An 18143-nucleotide genomic window follows, 5' to 3' on the forward strand; every position below is an offset into this window, starting at 1 on the left:
AGTGTAACTAGGTATTTGCACTTAGTGTAAATAGCATATTGCTAAAAATACTGCTGTTTTCACTTAGTGTAAATAGAATCCATTGCTAATACGAGATTTGTAAAGGGAGGAAAAAAAAGTTCGGCAAAAGGCGGGATCGAACCTGGGTCTATCGCGTCAAAAAGCCAAGGGCACACACTTATCCATCTGTGCCACTAGAGCTGAAGATTTGCAACTACTTTTAACTAAATGTAAATAGACACCCCGTATTTTTTATTCCAGAGTAAGGACAATTCATACAATACATATAAACTGAGCTACTTTAATACCATCGCCAAACTTTCTACCACAACTCTGCTGTTCTTCGGCTGGTTCTTCCTGTATACGTTGATTGACAGATGTCTCGTCCAGTCAGCGGTGAGTAATTCCAAACCAATGGTGCGGTCTCAAACTATTCCTACCTCTTCCGGTTTGTCTGATTTGTCGTTGTGTTTTCTGACTTGTTATAATGTTTTCTGATTTGTTATTGTGCTTTCTGAATTGTTATTTTGTTTTTTAGACTTGCATTTGCGTTTGTAATTTGTTATTTTGGTTTCAGAATTGTGATTTGCTTTGCACTTCTCGGCCACCGTACAATAGTGATGGTTTATAGATCATCCCTGTGGGTTTGAACCTATAGCCTTTCGATTTCCAGTCTAGCTAGGCTACATATTCAAAACTGGGCTTTCAAGGTGATCCATGCTATTGTATACTTGAAGTTTGACGTTTTTTTCTTCTGCTTTTGTAGGTCCTTGTTGCACCAGTTACTGAAAAAGGAGCTTTACAAAGAGACATATACCTCCCGGAGAGTGACTTTCAGTGGCAGGACACTAACAATGCTCAAGTGTTTGATGGAGGGACGTTTCTGGAAAGTTATCCAGTCGGCCTTGGGGACGTGGCGGTTTTTGTACAATGGAGATCCTGAGGCTTATTTACCACTTTTTTTCTATTTTTGAAATTTTCACATGTGCTGATCTCAAATTGCACTTTCCATAAAGACCATTATCTGTGTCTCAAGGAATCTTGAGATTAGGTAGAAGATAATTTGCACTTTAAAAATCAAAGTGATTTATATTTTCTCATGATTTTTAGATCCCTCTTGTTTTCTCAGCTACTTGTTTTAATTCGTACATTTTTTTTACTTTTTTCTTCAGAACGCAGTTTACATTTAATAGGTTCTTACAGCCTCTTAAATTGTTATCATGATATAAAGCTAGAAATCAAACTCTTTGCTTAAGAACAATCAATGGAATTTTATGAAGACCAAACAATCGAAAAAAATCGCAAAATTGAGAAAGACTCTACAAGGAAAAACCAATGCGCTAAATGGATGAAGATGAAAATACGCTAAAACATCACTCATCTCATCTCAGCTGAGTTTTTACTTGAACTTTGCTGAATATTTGCTGTAGTTTTTTAATGTTTTACCCCAAACCAATGGTGCGGTCTCAAACTATTCCTACCTCTTCCGGTTTGTCTGATTTGTCGTTGTGTTTTCTGACTTGTTATAATGTTTTCTGATTTGTTATTGTGCTTTCTGAATTGTTATTTTGTTTTTTAGACTTGCATTTGCGTTTGTAATTTGTTATTTTGGTTTCAGAATTGTGATTTGCTTTGCACTTCTCGGCCACCGTACAATAGTGATGGTTTATAGATCATCCCTGTGGGTTTGAACCTATAGCCTTTCGATTTCCAGTCTAGCTAGGCTACATATTCAAAACTGGGCTTTCAAGGTGATCCATGCTATTGTATACTTGAAGTTTGACGTTTTTTTCTTCTGCTTTTGTAGGTCCTTGTTGCACCAGTTACTGAAAAAGGAGCTTTACAAAGAGACATATACCTCCCGGAGAGTGACTTTCAGTGGCAGGACACTAACAATGCTCAAGTGTTTGATGGAGGGACGTTTCTGGAAAGTTATCCAGTCGGCCTTGGGGACGTGGCGGTTTTTGTACAATGGAGATCCTGAGGCTTATTTACCACTTTTTTTCTATTTTTGAAATTTTCACATGTGCTGATCTCAAATTGCACTTTCCATAAAGACCATTATCTGTGTCTCAAGGAATCTTGAGATTAGGTAGAAGATAATTTGCACTTTAAAAATCAAAGTGATTTATATTTTCTCATGATTTTTAGATCCCTCTTGTTTTCTCAGCTACTTGTTTTAATTCGTACATTTTTTTTACTTTTTTCTTCAGAACGCAGTTTACATTTAATAGGTTCTTACAGCCTCTTAAATTGTTATCATGATATAAAGCTAGAAATCAAACTCTTTGCTTAAGAACAATCAATGGAATTTTATGAAGACCAAACAATCGAAAAAAATCGCAAAATTGAGAAAGACTCTACAAGGAAAAACCAATGCGCTAAATGGATGAAGATGAAAATACGCTAAAACATCACTCATCTCATCTCAGCTGAGTTTTTACTTGAACTTTGCTGAATATTTGCTGTAGTTTTTTAATATATCCTATGACTGCCATTTTCTGTCTTCTGTCAATCTGAAAAATAGAGATGTCAATCTGCAATAAAGTTTACATTTTGTTACTGTAGGAACCCATTGTTTGAAATCTTGCTTGCAGACTGAAATTAATAATTATAAGAAGCAAATAAGAAGGTATGAAAAAAATATATTTTTTTTTATCAAATTATTAAAAATTATATAAAAATATTTTTACACATAATGGGAATTAATAACATTTATTAATAACAATTATGGTACTGATAATGAGCTTAAATGTTCTGAAAATGTCACAACACAGCCCTAAAACAGGCTAAGAACATTGCTGAATCAAATGTAATTTCTTAATTTCTTCTTTTGATTTTGGGATGAAAAGTAACTTAAATCTCAAATACTTTCTTACTGTTTGCATAATATACGCATACAGTATGTGTAGTACTGCATGGAAATAGAAATACATCAATCTATAGATGTGTGCTGTTTGACAGGGTGTTGGAATTCCCACCTTGGTCATAGCCACCATCTAAGACCCTTCAATAAATTGTGAGCCTATATAGTTTTATTATATAGCTTGTGTGCACAGGGATATGTAAGCGAGCATCCATGCTCTCACAGTATCAGTGGCTCTGCTGACGATGAAAACCTGCACTAATTCCACTTAAACCCAATAAGAATTATTTATAGTAGCAGAAAGCATGCAAATGGAATCATATGGAAAACACATTCAGGGGCCCCAACCTTAACTTACACTGGCCCTATTCCATTACAGGCTTTTCTGGAACCATGCAGCCACACACACACAACACAAAAAAGGTTATACTTATTATTTCTTCTATAAAATAGTATATATTGTTTGATTATCATAGTATTGAATGCAATTCTGTAGTAGTAGTTAAATATTTGAATATATACATGCATATTTTGCAATCAACTGTTTGTGTTTATAGATACAACCAACAACTTTAAATGGAATGTTTTGTATTTCTCCATCGCAATGCTTCATGGGATTGTAGTTCTTTCCCAAATCACAGCGTTAAGTACACAGTCTTTTCAGGTTATGATTCAATTCCTAGCTGGTTCATGCTCACAGTTCATTAAAAATGCTTTTTGAAAAACCCTATAGGAAAAAATATATATGGGAAAAATACCTCTGGAACCAGTGCCACCAAAAAAAGTGGGCGGTCACTAATGCACTCTATTGGTCAGTAAACCAGGTAGCCCCATCCCCAAACTCACACCATTGGTTAAGCCAATGCTGCTGTTACACTTTTCAGAAAGATCAATACACCTATGAATGGCTTATAATTATTACAGGAAAAACTATTTTAACATACAAATTTCACCTTTAACCCCTTAAATGTCACCCCCCATTTTTGACCATAGACGTGAAAGTGCACTATCCAGACTCAAATTGCAATAATTCATGAACGCGTTGGAATGCAGACCTAAGGTTGAACTCTTTTTGTAAGAACACTTTTTAAGACAATCTGCAGATTATCGCACAAGTGGAATCATTTCAAAATATGAAAGTATCAAAACGTTGTAGGTTTAAATTTACTGCAAAGAAAATGCACTCTATCCATTTTTGTATTTCATATAAAATAAATATTTTACAAAATATTTCTGAATCCAAACTTGCTATAAAATTAAAGCCTTGTGTGTAAATAACTTATGTTCCAAATTTGAAGTTGGTAAAAAAAAAATTTGAGGTTCCTGTGAGATTTTATTTAGGGCGTTATACCACGAACAGCCACCGGCTGCCATCCAAACTCGATTGATTTTTTTAATGCATTTTTCTGTCACAAATGTTTACATTTCTCTGTCATATTACTTATATCACAAAATAACCACCAAATATGGAATCCTGAGACTCAGACCTTTCCGGTGATATGCATTTTGTCAAGATTATAAAAAGTTTTTATTCTAAAAGACCGTAATACATTTTGTAAAATGGCACTTGACTCCACCCACTAAGGGGGAGGAGACCCCTAAAATATTTACTGTACCATTTCCATGGTAACGCAATGTCCGATTTCAAAACGGTTTTCACATAATGAATTTTTGAGCTTTTAAGCTTTCAAATGATATATTATTTATGATGATTACTAAAATATATGATCGAGAAAAAAATACAACGAAAAAAAAAAAGAGTGCCAAGTGGCCTACAGGTGGGCCTGTGACACTTATGGGGTTAAGTACTGGTTAACGAACAACACTCAAATTCAGTCTGCTAGTGTTTCACATGAAGCTCAATGAGTCCATCAGCTGAGTCACATTCATATACTGCCAACTCAATACAAATGTCTTTGGACTTCTCAGCTGCACACAAACCACACTAGTTCTGAAACAGGATAGTTTTAGAAAGGTTTAAAGTGTCTGTTAAAGTGAAAAGTTTTAGTGTGGAAGTGGTATCTGATAATAATCGAGATGTGGTTTGGAAAAACTTTGGTTGTGTTTTGAAAAACAGCATGCAATAGACCAAAGACTATTCGAGGTAACAGTACTACTCACATTAGGGTTGTAAACTCAACTGCATGGATACTAGTATCAGAGAGTGGTTTACACTTACCTGTCCAAAAAAAGAAGTAACTTGGGCATCACTACAATAGATTTTTTTCTATCAGCGCATGCCCCCATTAATTTTTGGGTGAACTATCCAATGCACGATAGGCTACACCAAGAGCGATATCTAAAGATAATAATATATCTAAGACAATAACGCTATAAGCGTGTGCTGCTGTTTTGTCGTTTGCCACACTTTACATTTTTGAGATCTTTAAAGCAGGATGGATTCTGATTGGCTGTCAGTGTTTTTACTGGCAGTCAATGTTTTTTTTGGGGGGGGGGGATAGGGTTATGTGTAGGGTCGGAGTAGGGCGATAGAATATATGGTTTGTACAGTATAAAAAACATTTCACCTATAGAGTCCCCACAAGGATAGTAAACCAGATGTGTGTGTGTGTGTGTGAGAGAGAGAGAGTATATAATTGTGGAACATACCTCATCTCCAAGCTGAAAGTGTTGATGGGGGTCTTGGCAGACATACGCAATCTCCGAAATACAAGATGCAGCGGAAATGAGTTTGTGAATCCATGTCTTCATTGGGAATACCTGAAAATGTGTGCGCTTCCTGTTTTGCCCTTCTGAGATATTTGTCACCTTGCAATGGTTTTAAGGGTCAGCCTGATATATCTGAGGACCAAACAGAATCACACAATCAGGGTTGTGTAACTCTCTATGCCTTAGGATGTACCATAGTAGGACTACTTGTACACTATTGGCCTTTTGTAAAGTTCCAAATGTTTATTGACAAATGACAATTGACGATCTCATCTGTAAATTTGATTGCACATTTTATGGAGGCCTATTATTGTATATGTGAGTCTTAACTTTTTACTTAGTATTTAAATTATGTTCTGGGCTCAATATAAGTTTTACTATCTTGATTCATCTTGAATCAAAAAAAACAAACATGAATTGCGTGCAACTTTTCTATCATTGTGATCATTCTATCATTTCTAGCACGACCAACGATTTTGCTCTTAAAGTTTTTCCAAAGGTTAGCGTACTGTTTAATAGTCAAAGTTTGAGTTTGCATATGTGAAAAATATCACTATCAAAATATTACCGCCTACTAACTTTATAGTAAAAAAAAAGTGATTTGTGGGTTTCTGTTGGCAAATAGAGTTAAATATGGGGCATTGCAGCAATTTTAAAAAGTAAAAGCATAGCCTAACTTTGTATGATAGAGAAGAGACTGACACCAACAAACTCCACAGTAAAACCACAGACATATTACATGTTAAATAGACGCCCTCTACTGGAGAAATCAACAACGTGCTTAACAAACTAACAGCAGTGATTCACTTCTATAAGTATCCACTAATGGGAAAATGTATTAATCAGTTAGGGGAACTCAATGATTCTTAAATCTGTAATGCCTTTTCCCTTTTTTTTTTTACTTGGCCCTCTTACTTGTGCTTCTGAAGTAGCATATAAGTGTCTTAACACAAACTTTTTAATGCTGCTCAGGGGTGGTAAAAATGCATTTTCACAGCAAATACTTTGATATTAGGGACTGAGGTGGGTCAAAGCTTGCTTAATTTAGTCTGGCTTTTATGCGGCATTATGTCTTTACAGAGAGTCTTGAGCAGGCATAGAGCAGCTGTGCAAAAATGTCTTTAGCATAGTTTACTCTCAATGTTCCTCAGATCACAGATTCAATTAAGCTAACTAAACTTAAATGGCTTAAGTAAATTGGACTCAAATTAAGTAAGGAATACTTTTAATATACTAGTAAATAAGACTTGTGTGCGTATCTTATGGCCTATACACAAGAGTTAATTGTTTGTTTTGTTGATCAGGTGGCCTTGAAATACTTCACAAAGTCCAAAGACACGGAATACATGTTCATTGTAGGTAGGCTGCACTATCTAAACAATATCGCATAACTTTAACACCTCCATCTAATGCTGGGTACACACTAAAATATTTTTAAAATCTTAAAAGAGCTTCAAAATGTGAGAGACCACAAACATGAGGACAAAAAAAATCCTAGATTTAACCTATAGTGTGTGGTGTCCCGTGAAGTTCCCCCCACACATCAGGATTTCTGATTCGCGATCGGGGCGCCTCCGACGTTCTTCCGAGCAGATTCAGTCACTCTTAACCCACCTCACACCACAGGAAAATCTGATAAGATAATCTTTAGAACCACCAAGATAATCAGGACATTACCTTGGATTGTCGGAAGGGGAGAAATCGGCCCGATTATCTTGTGGTGTGTACCCAGCATAATTATGATAAAATACTGTATTTTAGTCTGATCATCAAAAGCCCCTTCCATAGGAGGTGGCCCTTACAATCCTGGCAAATAAAGGTCCCAACGTGCCAGAGATCATCAGGCTGTTGGACTAGCAGGGCCACCCTGTCTATTTCGTCATGGTCCATGAATGTCCCTCTCCCTGTAAGAATCTGGTTGACTTCATGAGGCGTCACATTTGAAGCCGCAGAGAGGGACGAACACGACAAGATGGCACATGCTGTGCACATGTGTGCCTCAGTGTCAACTGCTCCAACGTGACGTCAAACTGGACAACCTTCTCATTACCAGGGGGACATCCAAAGTCAAGCTGATTGACTTCAGATGTGGAGAGATTATGAGGAGGTCACCCTACAAGTCGTACTCTGGTATGCATTAAATAATTCATTTCTTTGATGTTAATGGGTACAGAAAAAAACACGCTGCATTAAAGCAAACTTATCAGCAAACATATCAGACTAAATCTCTTTCCTCCAGGCACGGTGGCATAGTCCTCTCCAGAGAACCACTACTATGGCTGACCAGCAATGGTGTGGTCACTTGGTGGTTCTGTTGTTTGCCATTCTGTGAGGACATTTCACAAGGGGCTATGATCTGTAAAATAGACTCATTGGTCCAAACCTGGCCGGTAGAAGGGTAAGAGCTTCACAAAAATCCAAATCAGACACAAGTGGCTTAATAAAATATGGCCTATTGGAAAATGTAGGAATTGTTCCTGTTTTTTTTTCTGACTTGAAGTCAGATCTTACAGCTTTGAATGAAATGATCAAACAGAGCAGGTGTAAAGTTTTGGGCTGGGGTTCTCAACCCTGGCCTTCAAGGTCCACTTTACTGAAGAGCTTAGTGCCAACTCTAATAAAACACACCTGAACAACTGATCAAGGTGTTCAGGATTACTAGAATATTACAGGCAGGTGAGTTTCAAAGAGCTTCCATTCCTACTCTCGCCTTTGCATCTTGCTGGGCGAGCAAGCTTTTTCAAGCACCTTGTGCCTTGGCATCTCCTGCAGGAAAAGCCAAACCAGTGGCTTGGTCTGGAGCAAATCCTGTACCACAACTGGTTCAAGGTACTGTACATAAGATCAAAGATTGCATGGAAATCGCCAAGTCAAATCTGTTCTCATTTTGTTTCTGTTTTGTTTCAGATCATTGCATAAGACAACACTAGTTGCTCTCTCATGCAGCTTCGCATATTGTAGGCTGCAATAGGAGACACTTCCATCCCTCCTCCCTCTTTTGCAGGGCAAGCGAGCCTTGTGCAGTGTCTTGCGACTTGGCTTGTGGGAGCAGTATTTGCACATGGAGAAACTGCTTCTGGAGGGATTTCTACATATTGTATTTGTACATAGTTCATTTGGTTGCCACGTTTGGTTTTGGTTCCAAGTCCAAGCGGTTCCTGCCACAGCCCTCTGAATGCCAGAGCTTTCTGCCTCCCTAATGTTAGGAGCTTTCTTTCTTGGCCACCTAGTCACAGTTGCTTAGGAAGCTGAGGTATGCTGTCCCAAAGCTCTGCATCTCTGCCTTCTTGATGCCAGTGTTCCAGGTCATGGCTGCCCCTGTGATCCCTGCCACAAGCACCCAAGTATTCCTGTTCTTGCCGCCTCAGAGGCTCCTGTAACTCATCAAAGAACTGTAAGCCAGAACCAGCAAACAAAGCTCCAATCTCAGCTTCACCTCAGTTGATCTACGGTCATTCAAAAGCCAGATCTTGTTCATCCTGGTGCTACAGGGGGTGCTGTCATGGTTGCCCCCATCTCCAAGCTCTTTGCAATGTCAGCTCAGTCCCAGTCGATCCTGTCTTGACCTCAGAAGAGTTTCCTGCCACTGCCAGCCCAAAGGTTCTTGTCATGGCCGCTCAGAGCTCTGTCTCAGCTGTATCGGTGCCAGTAGGCTACTCCCTGTCACAGTTCCCCCAGTGATTCCTGCCACAGTTCTTGTTCATAGGGCTGCACTTTACCTGTACCTTTGTTTTAAGACAATTCCTCAATGAAAAGTATACTTCATAGATGTGTCATGTTAGTGTCTTTATAATTTTCAGACTGTTATTTAATATCAGTAGCATATATCGCCATCTACTGGTGGCATACAAGATTAAGCTTAACACGTTAGTAAAGGAGTTTCTAGTGTTAGAAAGGAGAGTTTAGCTCCAGCCAGCTCCAAACACTTGTCTGGAAGTTTCCAATAATCCAGAATACCTTGATTAGCTGGTTTAGGTTTGTTTAATTAGGTTTGGAACTAAACTCTGCAGGATAGTGGCCCTCCAGGAGCTGCTTGAGTATTTGTAATATTACTTGAATAGTGATATATTCATATGAACTTGCTTTATTTCATGACTATACTCCATAAACACACACCACAATGTGAAAAACTAAATTTCAGTGAAACAATGTAAAAAATAAATAAATAAATAGTAAAATAATGTACTTACAGTGCTCATTTTACATAAACAGAAAATGTGAAGTATACCGATCAGATCAATCTTAAAAGTTAACTTTTATTGTTGAAATGTGTTTTGAATTACAGTAACAATGCCAAACAGTTCCTATATCACACCTGTGCTGCAAAAATGAGGTCTACTGTGGAAAATATTATACAAATATATTTGATACATTGCACAACACATCAAGTTAAGGGACACTTTCCCTTTAAATTGTATTCCTTTGCATTCATGTTTACAATTAAGAATAATTATTATTCATTAAATCCATAAGCACACTTTCAGATATGTTTGATGAGGAACCGATAAATAAATAGCACACTTTTCTGTCACTGAGAAACAACATATACAGAAATAAATCTTTTTGTACCTTATACCTGGGAATGATATCCCAATTTCTTCTATTTTTGGCTTTGTTCTTAGTGCACTCAGAATGTCCTAATATGAACATACAGCTAAATGTTAAATGTTAATGTGGAGTGTTGTTTGAGTGTTAGTGAGTCATTAAATAAATAAAAATAACCATATATATGATGATGTTCACATTGCTGCAATTCTTTGACCTTGCTTAAATAACATAAAAAAAAAACACAAGTCAAATAAAATATGTATCATTGCCCTATATGTTTGAAATATTTGGCTTGTACTCCCTGTATAGCTTCCCTGTAACCTGCCACAGTTTTACTTCAAAAACAATTCAAGTCACAATAAAGTGAATATATTAGTTGAAAACCTGAGTCTGAGATATTCATCTGAAAAAAAAGAGCCACTTCAATGTCTGAACACAAAAGCAGAAAATGTGAAAGTCTGAATGTACAGCAGCACAAAAAGGCCACAGGTTTTCCAGGATCTTCTGAACATTTCTAGCCCATTCACATCCGTTCCAGAGATTAAGGCAACAGTGCATGAATCCATCCCAGCACAAACAAAAAAATCTCTGCGACATACAATATGTGATATAATTATCAACCCAAAAAGAATATCTTCTCTCAACAATGCAATTTTATCAGATGCCCAGATAGCATGCTCTGTCCTGTCTAAATGACCATTCTTTGAATATTAATTGTAATTAAAACCAACAATTACTCTGTACATGCCTAAGGAAGATCAGCCCTCTGTTTAAAATATTTTAAAATGATTTCCCTTTTGAGAAATGAGAAAACAAGAAGAGAAAGATCACTTGTTGTTAGCTTTGTTGTCAAGCTGGAAAAGATCCAGGATATCAAGCATAGCCTTTCTAATGTTACTTCCAAAGCGGTGAGAGTCCTATAAATCACAAAAAAAAGGGAACATTTTATTTTACATATGTACAGAATTATTACATCACATTATGAATTATTTAAATATTATCATCAATTTTATTATACACTACCATTTAAAAGTTTAACGTTGCTACGATTTTTTTATGTTTCTGCACCAAGGCTGCATTTATTTGATCAAAAACAGAGTAAAATCAGTAATATTGAAAATAAATATTACAATTTAAACTAAAGTAACTTTTATATTTTAATGTTTTAAAATATTACAACATTATGAATGTCTTTAATGTCAATTTTGATCAATTTAATGCATCCTTGCTGAATTAATTTGATGCTGAATAATTAATTTATTAAAAACATCTTAAAAACTACTTATTTTAAATAATTATACTATTATTAATTGTATAAAAATAATAACAACTATAATTATTATTATGTATACTTTATGATATTTTATATTACATTTGAGATGTAATAAAGTGAACTCACGGTCTCTGGGCTGGAGTGTTTGCTGGATATGTGGAAGTTGATGAGATCTTCTCCAAGAATAATATATGATACACCATAACCGTCATCAGCAACCTAAACAACACACATATTGGTCATATATTGGCAAAAAAACTAAATGTATATATACTGTATATATATATATATATATTTATATACAGTTGTGCTCATAAGTTTACATACCCCTTGCAGAATGTGCAAAATGTTAATAATTGAAACAAAATAAGAGGGCTCATGAAAATTGCATGTTATTTTTTTTTATTATTATTCAAAAGTTCTTAATACTGAATCTTAATACTATGTGTCATTTCCTGGATGATCCACGACTGTTTTTATATTTTGGGATAGTTGTTCATGAGTCCTGAACAGTTCAACTGCCTGCTGTTCTTCAGAAAAATCCTCCTGCACATTCTTTGGTTTTCCAGCATCTTCTGCATATTTGAACCCTTTCCAACTGTATGATTTAGTGATCCATATTTTCACACTGAGGACAACTGAGGGACTCATACACAACTATTACAGAAGGTGAAAACATTTACTGATGCTCAAGAAGGCCACACAATGCATTACGAGCTGGGGGGTGTAAACTTTTGAACAGGATGATGATGTGTAAATTCTTTTCTTTTTGTTTAACGATCATATTTTTTCAAGAACCAGAAGCAGAGAGTGCTATACGGGTGTCTTTATATAGCCCCTGGTGCTCATTGGATGTGATGGAGGTAAACATCAAATTATGTAGACTATATACTTCCAAGGCACTCACGTGGTAAGATAAAAAGTCTTTAAAGGGGGGGGGGATACAATGCTGTTTCATGCATTCAAAGTTGTTTACACTGTTAAAGAGGTGGATTCTCATGCTAAGCATGGACAAAGTTTCAAAAAACAATTTGGACATAAGACGGAGTATTTCTGTGCCAAAAATCATACTTCGGGGTTCGTACAAGTTTCAGAGAGTTTTTTTTTGATCGTGGCTCTTCATGACGTAGACGAGGGTGGAACTCCTTATATGGGCATTTCTCCCAGAAGAGCGCGCCCGCGCACACATCAACCAGAGAGAGAGCAGATTGTGCCCATCAACGCGCTTCATCCGGCGGCAGCGCTGCACGGGACTTGCTCGGGAAGAATGTCTCCAATCCAAAGAAGTGTGTTTTTGGTTGTAAGGGAAATATAACTTTGTTCATCTTCCTAAAGAACCCAGCATTATGTAAACAGTGGATACAGTTTGTTTTTCTGGGGCAGCAACGGAGTTTCACAAGTGTGCTTGTTGATGAACGTTTTATGAACAAGGCCCAGTTCGACGCTGGATTTGCACATCGTTTGATACTGAAAGATGGAGCGGTCCCAGTGATAAAAGATCCCGGTCATGATTCAGAACTGCAGACGGTAAGTGAAACACATCAAATGTCTGTTTTGTTGACATTCGGCGCCCAAGTGCTCGTCACTCTTTAGCTCCGCCCACGACGCGCCTCCAGGAGCTCGGCTTTTTCCAGAGAGAATCGTAAAGCTGTATCTTTCTTTTATAAATATGTTTAAGCTAAATACTTTTTGGAGATATGAAGGATGCAGTACTACTCTATAGGTACTCAAGATTAACATGAGATTGGGTGAAACTGTGTGTGTTATGCCCCCTTTAATGAACTGGGCTTAAATCATTACAACTAGTTAAAAGTAGATCTATGCGTTTCGGCAAAACAGCCTTCTTCAGGACACACATCAATTGCTCAACAGGTATTCTTACACTAGTCTTAATTAATGAACCATCAAACGGAAACAAAAAAGAGTGTATGAATCCAAAAAGTCTCTTGTTGTAGGAGCTGTTTCTGTCTATTTCCACCTCTTATTGAACATGGGATAGATTCAATTCCAATCACTTTAAGGGAACTCTCAGTGACATGACCCACCTCATTATAATGCCTCGCCATAGGATACAACATATTTTTCAAACGAATAGCATATTTGTGTTCAGCCACTCTTAAACGCATTTTCCTCTTTGTTTGACCTACATAAAAATATCCACACTCACATTCTAGCCTATAGACTACATTCGAGGAATTGCAATTAATAAAAGACTTTATTGGATATACTTTATTAGTTCTCACCATATTATCGCAATGTTTACACCGCCCACATCTAAAATTCCCTACTAGAGAGCCAAGCCACGTTATCTTTTCAGGGGCAGGAAGATAGCTGCGTACTACCTTATTGCATATAGCTGGTGAATGTCTATAACTGACCATTGGTTTTTCTCGAAAAATTGCCCTCAGGGTGCTGTCACTTTCGATAATGTTCCAATTGTAATTTATTATACGCTTAATTTGTGTTGCTTCACGGCTGTAAGTTGTTGAAAAGAACACCCAATTATAATACTTTTTTCTTCTTACACAATAGTTGTTTCCTATCTATTGATTTAACTTTCTCTGTGGCCCTGGTTAAAACTTTAGAGTCATAACCCCTCTGTCGGAATCTGCTGGTCATGTCCTGTAATTGAGTTTCATAATCGTCTTCTCGATCACAAATACGTTTCAATCTTTGAAATTGGCCATGAGGTATGTTTTCAATCAGCCAGGGTGGATGAAAACTGTTAGCTCTAAGAATCGTATTCCGATCAGTTGGTTTCCTAAAGATTGAAGTATGTAGCTCACCATTGGCCTCCTTAGTTATTTTCAGATCAAGAAAATTTATTTTAGACACTGAATATTCAAAGCTCAATTTTTAAATTTCTATTTATTCCATTGATATACTGGTGAAACCTGTGCAATTCTGATTCTGAACCAGACCAAATCATCAGGACATCATCAATTGTGTGTTTTTTCCCGCATTATTATTATTAGCAATATTTATTTATTTATTATTATTTATTTTTTGTTATTATTATCCCCCCCCCCCTTTTTTCTTTCTCTCTCTCTCTTTTTTTATTATTATTCTTTCCCCCCTTCCCCTTTTTCTCTCTCTTTGTAACAGGAGGCTAGTCTTAGCCCCTTAACCAGCTGTCTTTGATGGTTCATTAACACTAGTGTAAGAATACCTGTTGAGCAATTGATGTGTGTCCTGAAGAAGCCTGTTTTGCCGAAACGCGTAGATCTACTTTTAACTAGTTGTAATGATTTAAGCCCAGTTCATTAAAGGCTTTTTATCTTACCACGTGAGTGCCTTGGAAGTATTTCGCGATCACATTTTTTCATTTAGTACTGGACTTCAGAAGCTACATAAATACTTACATGTTTCCCAGATGACAAAATATGAACAATTTACCCTGATCATCAAACATGTAATGCATTGTGTGGCCTTCTTGAGCATCAGTAAATGTTTTCACCTTCTGTAATAGTTGTGTATGAGTCCCTCAGTTGTCCTCAGTGTGAAAAGATGGATCATTAAATCATACAGTCAATGTTGGAAAGGGTTCAAATATGCAGAAAATGTTGGAAAACCAAAGAATGTGCAGGAGCTGGAGGATTTTTCTGAAGAACAGCAGGCAGTTGAACTGTTCAGGATCAACAAGGGACTCATGAACAACTATCCCAAAATATAAAAACAGTTGTGGATCATCCAGGAAATGACACATAGTATTAAGATTCAATTTGAATAGGGTCATTTTTATAAATTCGGTTATTATTTTGTCTTGTGGAGTATATGTGAACATCTGTTATGTGAAATAGCTTATTCAGGACAGTATTAAATACAAAATAACATGCAATTTTCATGATTTTGTTTCAATTATTAACATTTTGCACATTCTGAAAGGGGTATGTAAACTTATGAGCACAACTGTATATATACTCTAGTGTTCAAAAGTTTGAGGAAAGTATGAAAGAAAGAAATCTTTTTTATTTCAGAAAATCAACTGTTTTCAGCATATAATCAGAAATGTTTCTTGAGCATCTAATCGGCATATTAGAATGATTTCTGAAGGATCATCTGACACTGAAGACTGGAGTGATGATGCTGAAAATTCAGCTTTACATCACAGGAATACATTTTATTTTAAAATATATCACAATAGAAAACAGTTCCTTTAGATTTTAATACTTTTGGTCAATATTACTGTATTCTTGATCCAATAAATGCAGCCTTGGTGAGCAGAAGAGACTTCTTTCAAAATCATTAAAAGAATTTTACCACCCCCAGAGTTTTACAACACTGTAAACCAAGAGTTGAGTTTTCACTGAATCATAAACGGACAGAGTGTTCAAAACAAAATGTTGAACTTACAGGTCCAAAACCACCTCCGCTGGTGACAAATTCTGGATGCCTCTTTAAATCAAACAGATCGAGCTGTTGGAGAGGAGTCTGACTGGTGGACAATCTCCAGGGCTCGGACAACACCTGCAACAAACCCAACCAATGTTTTTAGCCAGCAAAATCTATGAAATGGATTGCATTTTAGCTTGTGGCGCATCTCACACCTCTTTGAGAAAAGCCGAATCTTCCCCGAGGTACTTTGACACCAGGTAGAGGCAGAAAAGATGGCGGTCGATGCCATCTCCCGTCATGGCCAGTCTGTATAAATCCTGGTGCTTTTCTGCCGCCACCTTCAACAGCTTCAACTTCTCTTCTCTCTAAGAAAAAAAAAACATGGTGGAATTATCAGGAATAAGCAAACACACTGAAATGAGCTAACCAATAAACTAAGTCCCACCGTTGCTTTGTCATTCATCATGGCACGGACAAAATCACAGGTTTGAGTGGTGCAGGTGCGCACGGTCTCAGTGCGGCCCTCTCTGAACAGACGCGTCATGGAGGCTTCGTACGTCAGGCAGAACTTGCCTTTATCCTGCGGGAGGAAAATCTGAACATATAACACAGAAACCTGAGGAAAAATCCAAAGAATTGCAGAAGAACCGCTCGTACCCTGAAGTGCGCCAGCTGGAGGGCGATCTGAATGAAGCCGTCGGGACTCGTCTTGCATTTCTTGATCAGGCCTTTGCCAAAGTTGTTAAAGGGGATGATGTGCATGTCCACGTCGTCCGCCAGAGCTTTGGCCACTTTCAGAGAGCTGCTGATCACTGCCTGGCACTGTGAAGGAAAGAGGCCGCTCCTTGTTAAATTATGAAAGCAAAGCATGTTTAAAATGGACAAAGCATTTGAAGTGACCTCTTCTGGGATGTCCCACTGCAGTCTCTGGGGTCCCGGCAGGTTGGGATGGGGGTTTCCTTTGCAGTGTCCGTCCTCAGTATAGCCCAGTCTCACTGGATCTGATGACAAGACATGCTGCCACAATAGAAACAGAACCATTTACAAACATCACATGATACTAACTTTTTTTTAAAATTTGTATTCAGCAAGGATGCATTAAATTGATCAGAAGTGACAGTATTGTGAACGTCCCTTTAAAAGTACAGTTCACCCAAAATAGAACATTGTGTCATCAATTACTCAACCTCATGTTGTTCCAAACCAGTATGAGTTTCTTTCTTTTGCTGAACACAAAATATATTTTGAAGAATGTTGGTATCCAAACAGCTGATGTTAGCCATTGACTTCCATAGTATGGAAGAAAAAAGAATGCTATGTAAGTAAATGGCTACCGTCAACTGTTTGGTTACCAACATTCTTCAGAATATCTTCTTTAGTGTTAACAAAAGTAAGAAACTTATACAGGTTTGGAACAACTTTGAGGGGTGAGTAAATGATGCAAATTTTCTTTCTTGCCAAAACAGTTCATACATCTCAATAAACTGGTTTATTCACCTCCCACAAATGGCCAACGACGGGCGCATCGGCCCAGGAGTGCTCTGCATTCAATCCCATAGTGCCGTTCTTGAACACAATCAGATTGAAAGACTTGTCAAACCACCTGGAGACAAAAACAAAAGTGAAAAAAATGAAACCATATACTACCTTTCAAAATTTTGGGGTCTGTAAGGTTTAATTAAAGACATCTATTCTGCTTAACAATGCTGTATTTATTTGAAAACTACAGTAAAAACTATAAAAATGTGAAATATTATTACAATTTAAAATAGCTATTTTCTATTCAAATATATTGTAAGACGTAATTTATTCCTGTGATGCAAAGCTGAATTTTCAGCATCATTTCTTATTATTATCAATGTTGTTTTGCGACTTTTTTATTTTATAAACAGAAGGACTCTTTCATAAATAGAAAGTTCTAAATCAAATAAATAAATAGAATTGTAATTGCTAAATGAATGAATACTATTAAAGAATATGTTTGTACTCATTAGGGATGGCTCGATACCACTTTTTCAGAACCGATACCAACAATTCTGAGTATCTGCCGATACCGATATCGATCCGATACCAGCGCAGTTTTTTTAAATGAGTGTAGAATTTCTATACCTCAATGTGTAAGTCGATCATCACTCTTTTGTATGTTACACACAATCTACTAAATATAGACAGACTTCATTACAAAGAAAAAATACCAAACAAAAAAATATAATCAAAATCTATGACAAAAATACTATTATAAACTAGGTTAATGGATAATTCAGTAGCAAAAGTTACTCTAGAAAAATCATGAGTGCACAATAATTTTATAAAATCTTAAATTTTTAGTGAAAAAAAATACATTTAGTGGGTAACAAATAAAAGTGAATAAGTGAAGGGCTAAATCTGGTAGGCCTACACATTGCTCTTTGTATTGTTGTAAAATACATTCATGAAAAACAAGTAATATAT

The 18143-nt window shown here is 36.7% G+C and overlaps 1 protein-coding gene across 1 annotated transcript in view; it reads right to left on the reverse strand.

Moving 5' to 3' along the window:
- Positions 1 to 9780: 9780 nt before the first annotated feature.
- LOC107573676 (carnitine O-palmitoyltransferase 1, liver isoform-like) overlaps positions 9781 to 18143 on the reverse strand; it is a 31652-nt gene continuing 23289 nt past the window's right edge. Inside the window, exons 12-19 of the mRNA XM_016260120.1 lie at positions 17190 to 17295; positions 16593 to 16709; positions 16350 to 16514; positions 16138 to 16272; positions 15905 to 16057; positions 15711 to 15824; positions 11484 to 11576; positions 9781 to 11001 (exon numbers count right to left, since the gene is read on the reverse strand). Of these exons, the coding sequence (XP_016115606.1) occupies positions 10912 to 11001; positions 11484 to 11576; positions 15711 to 15824; positions 15905 to 16057; positions 16138 to 16272; positions 16350 to 16514; positions 16593 to 16709; positions 17190 to 17295 (973 nt within the window). The 3' untranslated portion in view covers positions 9781 to 10911. The remainder of the gene's footprint in view (positions 11002 to 11483; positions 11577 to 15710; positions 15825 to 15904; positions 16058 to 16137; positions 16273 to 16349; positions 16515 to 16592; positions 16710 to 17189; positions 17296 to 18143) is intronic.

This window comes from Sinocyclocheilus grahami, unplaced genomic scaffold (assembly GCF_001515645.1).
Source record: "Sinocyclocheilus grahami isolate Dianchi unplaced genomic scaffold, SAMN03320097.WGS_v1.1 scaffold2004.1, whole genome shotgun sequence".
Taxonomy (NCBI): domain Eukaryota; kingdom Metazoa; phylum Chordata; class Actinopteri; order Cypriniformes; family Cyprinidae; genus Sinocyclocheilus; species Sinocyclocheilus grahami.